This window comes from Mandrillus leucophaeus, unplaced genomic scaffold (genome assembly GCF_000951045.1).
Source record: "Mandrillus leucophaeus isolate KB7577 unplaced genomic scaffold, Mleu.le_1.0 Scaffold305, whole genome shotgun sequence".
NCBI lineage: Eukaryota > Metazoa > Chordata > Mammalia > Primates > Cercopithecidae > Mandrillus > Mandrillus leucophaeus.
Window position 1 is genome coordinate 1,362,379 of NW_012103199.1, and position 12,068 is coordinate 1,374,446.

A 12,068-nucleotide genomic window follows, 5' to 3' on the forward strand; every position below is an offset into this window, starting at 1 on the left:
CGTCACACAGTATTATACAGCTGTGGTATTAGCGTCACACAGTATTATACAGCTGTGGTATTAGCGTCACACAGTATTATACAGCTGTGGTATTACACTGTCGTTCTGTGACTCAGTAGCTGTAGAGAGTTTCATGGTGTGGTGCACTAATTTGTTCCTATTGTCGGACATTTAGGCAGTTCCCAGTTTCCCACAATTTATTATAAACATTGCTGCAGTAAACACCATCCTTGTAGATGGATGGTTTCTCAAGCCCATCGTCCTGTTCTTGGGTAAGTTTCCTCACAGGGCTGCGTCTGGCCACGCTTGTGTGTCCTTCTTGGCTTTGCTGTCTTTGGGTCGGCAGCCATGCTGGGTAGAGCAGTGTGTGCACCCATGCTGTGCTCTTCCCGGAGCCTGGTGATGTGCTCCTTTCTAGACTCTAGACTCACTCTATCCTTGAGGCACCTCTGCTGACACCACACGCCCAGGAGCCCGTCTTTCTCCTACGCTTCCACCGTCTGCCCTGCCTGTCTTCAAGCTACCCCCTCTCTCCTGGACTTTCGCGGCTTGTCTCTACAGCCAGTGGTCCCTATGAGACACAGGACAGCCCTTCACACCCACTTGCCTATATGACCAGACCACTGTGAGGTCCCCCGGCCGCATTTCAGCCTCTCCTTGAGGCACCTGGTGCCACCTTTGTGCCCTTGCACCTCCGCACTGGGTGCACACTTTTGTTCAGGGTCTGTTTTCTCTGCCTCTCTGCAGGCTTCCAGAGGGTGGCAGCACAGGCCCCCGCACCAGGGGAGGAGGGGCGTGTTTTCACCTGAAGTGTCCCCCCACACATACCTAGGGAATTTGTTCAAATTCAGTAATAACAGAAATAGTAACTGCCTCCATTTACTGAGAACTTCTTATGTGCGCAGACAGCTCTGCTCCTCCCATCGCTCCCCAGTTACATGGGGAGGCTGGGACTCTGAAAGAACTGACAGAAACTTTCACTGCTACTTAGCTGCCATGCTGACAGTGGAGCCCAGGTATTTCTGATTTCAGAGCCTGCAGTCTTCACCACTCATGGCCTCTTGGCCAGAAAGCCCTGCGAGACTTTCCTGGAAGAAGGGGTTAGGCCTGGTCTGTGCACAGACTGGGCCTCATGGAGTGTGCTTGGCACCCTGGGCACTGCACACCAGTCCTGCTCTCCAGGCCACATTGGACACACCCCCCAAGCATCATGTCTTGCTTAGCCCCTCAACCTGAACATGCACAGACACTAAGAGTGGCCACTGGTTGGGCAGAACCACCTAACATAATGCGTATCTTATAATAAAAAGTTGAACATCTCATGTAAATCATTGGACACCCCTGAAAATGGAAACATAGTTGTATGGGTATGTGGAGCATGGTTTTCCTACTAAATGCGTGTGTCTTTCAAACCATCATAAAGTCACAAAATTGTAAGTCGGGGCCACGTGTGGCTTATACATTTGGTCATTTCCCTTGTCCTTCATAGTTCCTGTCAGCTGATGCGTGTCCATATCATTTTATCAGCACATGAGAGCTGTGATTTTAGGGTTCGGTCTCTGGTTCTTGGAGTCAGAAGCTGATGTCTTCTGTGTAGCTTCACTACAGCCTGCACAGGGTGGGGCCAAGAGGTCATCTTTGAGATCTATGAGGTCATGATTTTATTTATTTTATTTTATTTGTTTATTTTCTTTGAAGCAGAGTCTTGCTCTGTTGCCCAGGCTGGAGTGCACTGGCGTGAACTCTGCTCACTGCAACCTCTGCCGCCTGGGTTCAAGTGATTCTCCTGCCTCAGTCTCTCAAGTAGCTGGGATTACACATCCAGCGCCCACCACCACACCTGGCTAATTTTTATGTTTTTAGTACAGATGTGGTTTCACCGTGTTGGCCAGGCTGGTCTCAAACTCCTGACCTCAGGTGATCTGCCCGCCTCAGCCTCCCAGAGTGCTGGGATAGCAGTCGTGAGCCACCGCGCCCGGCCAAGGTCATGATTCTTTCATGCAGTAAATTTGGGAGGGCCTCCGCCTACTCCCCTGTGTGAGATGCAGGCTGTGCTGAGGTCTCCATGACTCTTCTTTCCTGCCCTTCTGTGCTCACATTCAAACAGACTTAAGTGCTGCCAGGCTCAGTGGCATGGTCTGGATGGGCATCTGATGGGGTAGGGGTGCTTCCCTGAAGCAAGGGTGAGCATGAACTAGGAAGCCAGTGGAGGGGGTTCGGGTGGAGACCCGGGAGCACGACGGCGAGCTGCAGGGCACTACAGGGGGCACCAGGTATGCAGGGCTGTCCTCCTCTGAGCTGGGTTCACCTTTATGGCCCCTAGTGTCCCTGTGGTGTGGCCTCCAGGAAGTATTTGACCACACGTGCTTTTGTAGGCACGTAGTTGGTATTTTGAGCTCTGTCATCTATGCATATTTTTTTTTCTGTCAGAGCCAGTTTAATAATGTTTGTTGGCCAGGCGTGGTGGCTCACGCCTGTAATCCCAGCACTTTGGGAGGCCGAGGCAGGTTGGTCACGAGGTCAAGAGATCAAGACCATCGTAGCCAACATGGTGAAACCCCGTCTCTACTAAAAATACAAAAATTAGCTGTGTGTGGTGGCATGCGCCTGTAGTCCCAGCTACTCGGGAGGCTGAGGTAGGAGAATCGCTTGACCTGGGAGGCGGAGGTTGCGGTGAGCCGAGGTCACGCCACTGCACTCCAGCCTGGCAACGGCACGAGACTCTATCTCAAAAAAATAGTGACAATAATGTTTGTTAAATAAATGCTTTGTTTTCTCTGTAATCTTACACTTTCTACATTAAAACCCTCAGTGGGTTTATTCTTTTTTTTTTTTTTTTTTTGGTTTATTCTTTTTGTGCATTTTATTTTTGTTGTTTGCTGATTCATGCAGTGTCATATGACTCCCTGGGGTGTAGTTGGGGGCAAAGCATTTCAGTAAACACCCAGATCTAAACAGGTCTCTTGAAAATCACCAGTGCCACTGGAACCCCTGAATCTTCAGATTAGGGCCAGACCATCAGCAACCCTGGGCACACACTAACTGGTTTGTTGACCCTATGCTTTTAGTTCCACAGTAAATACCAGAACTATGATCAATGTACAAAAGAAATAATGGTCAACAGAAGTCATTAACAATTTGAACTACGGGGTTCAAATGATTCTCCTGCCTCATCCTCGCAAGTAGCTGGGATTACAGGTGCCCACCATCATGCCTGATTAATTTTTGTATTTTTAGTAGAGACCAGTCATCATGTGTGGATACTGCAGACTGATTTTTTGTTGTTGCCTTTCCTTATTTTGAAAGTTGTTTAGGACAGGGCATCTTGATGTGTCCCCACCATGTCCGCTGTGTCTAGCCTCTGACGCTTCCTTCCCAGTGGGAGTGGGTGGGAATACTCAGAGACACAGAATTGTGCCCACGCTGATGTGGGTGTCACAGCCACTGTCCACAAGAAAACAAACCCACACATATTCACGAGTACCCCCGTGTCTGCAGTGTTGCTGCCATGCCGCTTTCCTGTTGCCCTCGTTATCCCTTCCATGACCCACTTACCCTTGCCACCCTGACCCTGTGGCCTCACCGCCTCCTGCCCTGTCTGGGCCCCTCTGTTTGGATCCTTCTTCCCTGAGTCTACTTTCAGGACGTCCTCCCTCCTCTCCTGGCTCCCATCTTGTGAGGCCCCTACCTTGCCCTCTCCTTCCCTTAGCACTCCCTTTCCGACGTGCTATTTCAGTGATTCTCATTCTCTGTCCCCGCTGCAGTGTGGGCTGTAGGAGAGCAGGAGGTGTCTGTTTTGTTAAGGCTGTGTTCCAGGTGTCTGGATGGTTGCCCTCCTGGGCACTGGAGTCAGCTTCCCCTGAATGAGTAAATAGACAAGGGATCCCCAGCCTTTGATGTGTCAAACAGTGAAGCAGATGAAACGTGTGTGTTTCATGGGTGTGGTTTCTGCTCCTGCCCCCGTCACGGAGCTGTGGGTCTCTGTGGCACGTGCTGTCCTGCCCGGCTAGGCTCTCGCCCCCACTGGCTGTGCGTGTGGACCTGCTGTGTGCACAGATGGGAACAAAAGACCAGCACAGTGCTGGTCTTACCTTAGACATAGAGCTTCTACCCAGCCAGTGTGTTTCTCTATGTATGAGACTGGATGCAAGGCCTGCTGGATTCAGCTCATCACTTAGGCCTGTTCTTTGCCAGGTTACCTGTCCTGCTGCCGATTCCTGGATGACAATCAGATCGTCACCAGCTCTGGAGACACCACATGGTAAGTACCTGACCCGGGGCAGGCAGTGCGTTGAGAACCCCACACCCCTGGCACATTCCTCTGTAAACATGGAGGAAATAAGGTTCTTGACATAATATTAGGCCATCTTTAATTTAAGTGGCCTTAAGATTTTAAACACGGCCGGGCGCGGTGGCTCAAGCCTGTAATCCCAGCACGTTGGGAGGCCGAGACGGGCGGATCATGAGGTCAGGAGATCGAGACCATCCTGGCTAACCCGGTGAAACCCCGTCTCTACCTAAAAATACAAAAAACTAGCCGGGCGTGGTGGCGGGCGCCTGTAGTCCCAGCTACTCGGGAGGCTGAGGCAGGAGAATGGCGTGAACCCGGGAGGCGGAGCTTGCAGTGAGCTGAGATCTGGCCACTGCACTCCAGCCTGTGTGACAGAGCAAGACTCCGTCTCAAAAAAAAAAAAAGATTTTAAATACATAGTAGCAATGTGTGAATTTATTATACTTTTTTTTTTTTTGAGACGGAGTTTTGCTCTTGTCACCCAGGCTGGAGTACAATGGTGCAATCTTGGCTCTGTGACCTCCACCTGCCAGGTTCAAATGATTCTCCTGCCTCATCCTCCCAAGTAGCTGGGATTACAGGTGCCTGCCACCATGCCTGACTAATTTTTGTATTTTTAGTAGAGACCAGGTTTTACCACGTTGGCCAGGCTGGTCCTGAACTCCTGACCTCAGGTGACCTGCCCACCTCGGTCTCCCATTACAGGCGTGAGCCACCATGCCCAGCCTCATTATACTCTCATTATACTTTTAATAAATTTACAAAGTTTAATTTTCAGCAGCTAAGAACTAAAATACAAACTTTTTTTTTTTTTTTTTTTTGAGACAGAATCTTGCTCTGTCTCCAGGCTGGAGTGCAGTGGCGTGATCTTGGCTCATTGCAACCTCTGCCTCCCGGGTTCACGCTATTCTCCTGCCTCAGCCTTCCAAGTAGCTGGGACTATAGGCGCCCACCACCACGTCCGGTTAATTTTTGTATTTTCAGTAGAGACAGGATTTCACCATGTTAGCCAGGATGGTCTTGATCTCTTGACCTCGTGATCTGCCCACCTCAGCCTCCCAAAGTGCTGGGATTACAGGAGTGAGCCACCACACCTGGCCAATAAAGATATTTTAACTACAATCAGGCTGAAAGTACCGCTCTTCTGTTTTTTTTCCCATCTGTATGTCTGTACCTCCTTAGGTGATGTTAGGTGGGAGCAGGGTGGGTTTTGATTGTCCCTTTCTGATAGCACCGTGTCACTGTGAACAGTGAGCACATACTAAAACTAACAGACGTCATAATTCAAGCAATTCCATCAGACTTCATTTTTAGCGTTTTCACCTTACAGGTGAATGGAAACCCACTTAAAACACTAGAAGTTTTTCATTTGTGGCATCAAAGTACTAAATTAAATGTCCAGATAGTTATTTTATGAGTCATTTTAGACTTCAGCTGGCCATGTGGGTTTTTCTGGTCTTCTGAGGCATGATTTGGTGGCAGGAGCTGTGTCCAGGCCAGGGCACAGACCTCTAGTCACGCAGTTGGTAGGGTTCACCGAGACAGGCCCTTAACCAACTTATCAGCAAAGCATCTGTGGCATTATAAGGTGTCTCGGTGTATAAATTTCACAGATTTACAAAAGATTTGTCAGCTAGATTGTCAATCTTGAGAAGACTTTATTTATTAGAAGATATTTTTAAAGCGCTTCTGTTCATTAATCATTTTTTTCAGACTCTTTTATGTATCTTGCTTCCCTTCTGCAGTCAGTCCCTCAGGCCCTAGAGAGGAGACTCCCTGTGCGGTGTCTGTTGAGATCGGCTGGTTGGATTTGCATTGCCAGGCCCAGCCAGGCTTTCCTCTGAGGCTGACAGGAACGGACAGTGCTCTCTGGTGTTGCCTTCCGTGCGTCAAGGCACAGGAGAATAGCACATTTTTAGGCGTGTGGCCTTCAGAGCTGTCCTTACACCTAAGCCAGGCTTCTGCTCTGTGCAGGGCTCTGTCAGCGTCTCACCTTTTGACAGTTCGTTAAGCAGAAACACAATAGAATACCAGGTATGGCCGGGCGCGGTGGCTCACCTCTGTAATCCCAGCACTTTGGGAGGCTGAGGTGGGTGGATCACCTGAAGTCGGGAATTCGAGACCAACCTGACCAACATGGAGAAACCCCATCTCTACTAAAAATATAAAAAAAAAATTAGCCAGGCATGGGTGGCGCATGCCTGTAATCCCAGCTACTTGGGAGGCTGAGGCAGGAGAATCGCTTGAACCCGGGAAGTGGAGGTTGCAGTGAGCCAAGATCGCGCCATTGCACTCCAGCCTGGGCAACAAGAGTGAAACTCAGTGTCAAAAAAAAAAAAAAAAATACCAGGTGTGATCACTGAGAACTCAGCTGCTCTCCTGTTTGTGATTCCAGGAAAGGGCAGGGGGACCTCAGAATTGCTGCGAGCCATTTGTTTACCTGGCATTGGCCTTCTCCTGCCTGCCTTTTCTAAGATCCTGTGGAGGGGAGGCCAGGGGAGGGCACAGAGGGAGCAGCCACAGGTAGAGTCGCATCCCTCTCCGCTATCCAGGGCCTCCCCATGGCTTCCTGCCACCCCCTCCATGCCCATCCATGACTGAAGAGTGGGACACAGCCTCAGTGTTGCTGCTTGAAAAGTGCCCCTAGCTCCCTGTTTGCTGGCGTTTGAGTTGAGGTAGTGATCCCGTCATTCTGAAACCCAGGCCGTGTGCTCATCTCTGTATAATTTTCCTTACTTTGCTTTGTGTCGCTTCCAAAGTTGTATTACATTTAAATTTGTCTTTAAACAATGTACGTTTTTAAAGTAACAGTGCAGAGGCTCCCTGTGGCCCTGGGTGGTTTGAAGGACAGACTGTCATGTGACTAGCCACCCGAGAAGTTGAGGCTGATGTCCCCTTGTCATTGGCTCCTGCTCCAGTGCCCTGTGGGACATCGAGACCGGCCAGCAGACGACCACGTTTACCGGACACACTGGAGATGTCATGAGCCTTTCTCTTGCTCCTGACACCAGACTGTTTGTCTCTGGTGCTTGTGATGCTTCAGCCAAACTCTGGGATGTGCGAGAAGGCATGTGCCGGCAGACCTTCACCGGCCACGAGTCTGACATCAATGCCATTTGCGTGAGTCTGGGTGAAGGTGTGGGGTCGGGGCCTCTGCTGTCTCTGCTAGCCGTTCAGATTGCTAAATTTTAAACTTTTCTGGATTAGATGTTCTCCTTTCTGATCCTTATACCACCTCATCTGCAGATGGGGATACAGAAAACTCCCTGTGGGAAACGTCTCTGTGTTGACCACTTGTCTTATAGATATTCACAGGGTGTCTTACGTGCCAGTCCCCGTTCCCACCTGTACAGCTGAGCAGCGGTTGGGATCCTGGAGGGGAGAGACAGTGAGGTAACTCAGGCCACCAGTTACTGGTTACAGAGCCTTACTGGTCAGGGGCACAGCTAACCAGGAAACCTGCTCTCCTCTTTAGCACGCAGATGGCTAGGCAGTGTTTCCAGCCCCTGGCCTTGTGAGGAGACGTGGAAGGATATATCTGTTGGTTGGATAGAGCTCTGCTGCAGTCCTGACCACTGCCCTGCTCAGCCCACTTCGCTCCTTCCTCCACGAGATTAGCCCTGATATCTGGCAGCTACAGCAGCATGCACACCTGTCAGTGATGACTCCTTTCTCACTATTCCTTTGAAATAAATTCTACTCTTTGGGGACAGTAATCACAGTGTCCAAGATCACAGTGTTTATGTGCTTCCCCAGTGCAAATCCCCTTCCATCCCATTCCCCTGTAGTTCCTGGGAAACCTCCCCTGCCTTTTTTTTTTTTTTTTTTTTGAGACAGAGTTTTGCTGTTGTTGCCCAGGCTAGAGTGCGATGGCACAGTCTCGGCTCACTGCAACCTCTACCACCTCCCGGTTTCAAGCTATTCTCCTGCCTCAGCCTCTCGAGTAGCTGGGATTACAGGCGCACGCCACCAGTCCTAGCCAATTATATATTTTTAGTAGAGCGGGGTTTCTCCATGTTGGTCAGGCTGCTCTCAAACTCCCAACCTCAGGTGATCCACCCGCCTCAGCCTCCCAAAGTGCTGGGATTACAGGCGTGAGCCACCGTGCCCGGCCCATCCCTCTGTTCTTACCAGAGCACAGTCTTGCTGGTCTTTGCTGTGTTCTCTGCAGCCCTACCATTGAGCAGTCCATATGCCCAATATTTCTTTCTGAGTGTTTACATGATGTCTTGATTTGCTTTCTCTTTCCAGTTCTTTCCAAATGGCAATGCATTTGCCACTGGCTCAGACGATGCCACCTGCAGGCTGTTTGACCTTCGTGCCGACCAGGAGCTCATGACTTACTCCCACGACAACATCATCTGTGGGATCACCTCTGTCTCCTTCTCCAAGAGTGGACGCCTCCTCCTCGCTGGGTACGACGACTTTAACTGCAACGTCTGGGACGCGCTCAAAGCCGACCGGGCAGGTACGTGACCGGGGGGGGCTTTTCTGTGTCTCCTGGACATTTATGTGGCATCTTTAGGGCAAACACAGAGTTGTTGATAAGCTGCAGTGTTTAGTATCAGTGGGACTGTGGCATGGTATAGCAGGAGTGATAGTCGCAAACTGATGGCCCAGCTGTGGCCCTCCAGGCAAGTGGACTCCGAGGAGCACCAGCAGATCTTCCCACATGCGCGGGGGAGGGCTCTGGGGAGGGTCAGTGGGCAGGAGAGGGTCAGCTGTGCAGGCTCCAGGGCCCAGTCCCATGTTTTCCCCTCTGAACTCTGCATCAGGGGAGTGGAGCGCCATGCAGGGACACCTCTGGGTGCTGTTACAGTGAACATATCAAAGGCAAGCGTGTTATTGCCAGGTGTATTAAAACACTAGATGTACAAAAGATGAGGCTTCCTTACTAAAAGTGGACATTTGGGCATTTCAATTTGAGAACTGTTGACACTTACAGACTCTTAGATTCATTCGTCTCAGTACCTGGGAGGACAGAAGAAGGGAGCATGGCTCCAGGTCTTGGCCCTTACCGGGGCTTCCTGCTTCCGAATGGGTGCCATTCTCATGTCCTGGTTAAACACCCTTGTTTTTCTCCCCAGCCTGGGGGGACCAAAGTGGAGCCATTTCCGGCCAAGTCCCACAGTCATAGTGCTGTTGAAGGGCGGTGGAAGCCAGCCCAGGCCTTGGCAGAGCACACACTGGCCCCTATGCTCAGCTGTGTGGTGTCTGCAGGAGGTGGAGGAGGGTGGCTGAAATGGGCCTTCAGATCCCCCTGGGAGGAAGTGGAGCTTCTGGCTGGTGATGATCCAAGCGAAGGTTATTGAGTGTTGACAGAAGGCCCCCCTCACCATGTGACAGTGACAGTGCCAGTGGTCTCAGCCACCATCGCTCCTCCTGTGTTCTGTGCCTTGTGCTGGGCTCTAGGGATCACAGACGAAGGAAAAACAGCTCATGCCTCTAAGCTTCTGTGTTACAGATTGCTTTGAGATTGGGGTGGTTTTGATTTTTCTTTTTTTTTTTTTTTTGAGATGGAGTCTCGCTCTGTCGCCCAGGCTGGAGAGCACTGGCACGATCTCAACTCACTGCAACCTCTGTCTCCCGGGTTCAAATGATTCTCCTACCCCAGCCTCCCGAGTAGCTGGGACTATAGGCCCGCACCACCACGTCCTACTAATTTTTGTATTTTTAGTACAAACGGGGTTTCACCATATTGGCCAGGCTGGTCTCAAACTCCTTACCTCGTGATCTGCCCGCCTTGGCCTTCCAAGGTGCTGGGATTGCAGGCCTGAGGCACCGAACGTGATGATGGTTTTGATTTTTTTGATTGTGGCCTTTGCTTATTTTTTGAGTTTTGTGAGTGCTGAGAAGTCAGTGCCGGGGGTTCTGGATTTATTGATTGTGTGTGTGTGCGTGCCTTTGAATTTTAATAAGGCTGGCCATATGCTGCAGTTTAATTCCCACGTGGACACAACTTTCCCTCCCTTCCTGGCCGTGGGAGACTCTGGGTCTTGTCCCACGAGGGGCTCACCATCCGCCCTCGTCACAACATGGCACACAGGTCACAGGTGAGATCGATACCTCTGTGATTCTGCTGTTGTTTGCTTCCAGGTGTCTTGGCTGGGCATGACAACCGCGTCAGCTGCCTGGGCGTGACTGATGATGGCATGGCTGTGGCGACAGGGTCCTGGGATAGCTTCCTCAAGATCTGGAACTAACGCCAGTAGGTAATGCAGCAGCCCAAATGTCCTTCTCTGAGGAGAACTGTGCGTGTTTCTCATAGAACGTGTGAAGTTGTCATTAACGGTTTCTAGATAAATGTTGATGTAGCACTGATTTGGAATTGTGTTGTGGGAAACGTTTACAGAAATCTGAAGTCACGTGCCCTCAGCCGCAGACACTCATGCAGTGGTGGGAAGAGCAGTGACCTGACTATGCGTCTGCACTTAGATTCTCTGCCTCTTTTCACATTTCTTTAAACTCTGTTTAAAACAGCATGTGGATGCCATGGAGACTGGAAGACCATTCCAACTTGGACGCGTTACCATGAGAGCATATCCTATCCAACCGTACTAACGTGGACACCCTACACCTCCCCTCAGAACTTCAAAAGGGCAAGATCTTTTTTCCTTCACTTATTGCTGAAACCAAGAGCACAATTCCCAGTAAGAGAAGGATCTCTGTGCTGTAAAACTAAAACAAATTGTGCATTCCTTCCGGGGCCATCGTCTTTGTTTTCTTTTTTGTCTTGAATGAATTTTAAAAGGAAATATATAATAAAAATGTTAACCAGAAGGTAAACTTGAGTGTAATTGTGAGACAGACACACCTTTCCACTAGTTTATTTGAATTTTAGACCAGTGACCCTGTTTTGTGGCATTCACGCAAAACACGCTGAGGGCTTTGTTCATCTGGTCATCGTGTCCAAATTTCAGTCATGTTTGTAGCAAGATTTTGGAAGCATTCATATTTCCTTTTTAAAATATATTCCTTTGTGTTCAACAGTTAATCAAAACCAGAGAGTCTAGGGCAGCCTCTCTGGCGTTGTCAGTGATGTAAATTCAGTCCCTGGTTTTTAATTTTCTGTCTAGTGTCACAGATCATTGTTGCACACAAACATGGCATAGAAAAGAACATGTTCAGAAGCCATGGGGCCAAGCACATGTGGGGACGGTCTCGAATGCGTGATCAGAGAATCCTTCACCTTTGCTGAAAAGTGAGCTCAGATCCAGCACCATGTTCCTCCTGACCCATCCTGTCTATCTTCTCAGTTGAGTTTTTAATCTCACTTTGGGTTTCCTTGTGAAGTTGGAGGGAAGTTTATAATAGCCTAACACTACCCCACCCCCAACTAGGAGGAACCTCTGTTTTCAAGAGAGATGCCTGTCCTGTGCTTGGATAGTCAGTCAATTATTTGTGTATGAAACAATGTACAAATCAATGTTTTGAAAATAATGATCTCAGACTTTCTAAGTTAAATTTTAAAAATTTTGATTGTTTGCCATATTGGGTGGGTTTACTCTTAGAATCGCATGCTGTAGAAATGCTCAAAAGTGCATATAGGACTCAGTCCTTAGGTGTTCTTTTTCTTTAAGAAATAACCTCTTACAGTTGTAACCATTGCGGCTCTGTCCACTTCTCGTTGCTGCTCTGTGGCACATATCGGAAGCAGTACAGCGCGCGGCTCTACACGCTTGGGTAGCGGGATAAGTCACTGTTTTCTTTATTTCTTTGAAAAAAAAAGTTCTGTTGCAAACGACTGCTGTTGGCTTCTGAGGGTGGGGAGGGAGGG

The 12,068-nt window shown here is 49.5% G+C and overlaps 1 protein-coding gene across 2 annotated transcripts in view; it reads left to right on the forward strand.

Annotated features, from left to right (window-relative positions):
• Positions 1–12,009, forward strand: part of GNB1 (guanine nucleotide binding protein (G protein), beta polypeptide 1) — an 86,824-nt gene extending 74,815 nt beyond the window's left edge. For both annotated transcript variants that reach the window (XM_011987230.1, XM_011987231.1), the window contains 5 exons: positions 4,195–4,261; positions 7,210–7,411; positions 8,543–8,759; positions 10,388–10,503; positions 10,772–12,009. In XM_011987230.1, the coding sequence (XP_011842620.1) occupies positions 4,195–4,261; positions 7,210–7,411; positions 8,543–8,759; positions 10,388–10,494 (593 nt within the window). In that variant the 3' untranslated portion in view covers positions 10,495–10,503; positions 10,772–12,009. The remainder of the gene's footprint in view (positions 1–4,194; positions 4,262–7,209; positions 7,412–8,542; positions 8,760–10,387; positions 10,504–10,771) is intronic.
• The last annotated feature ends 59 nt before the right edge of the window (positions 12,010–12,068 follow it).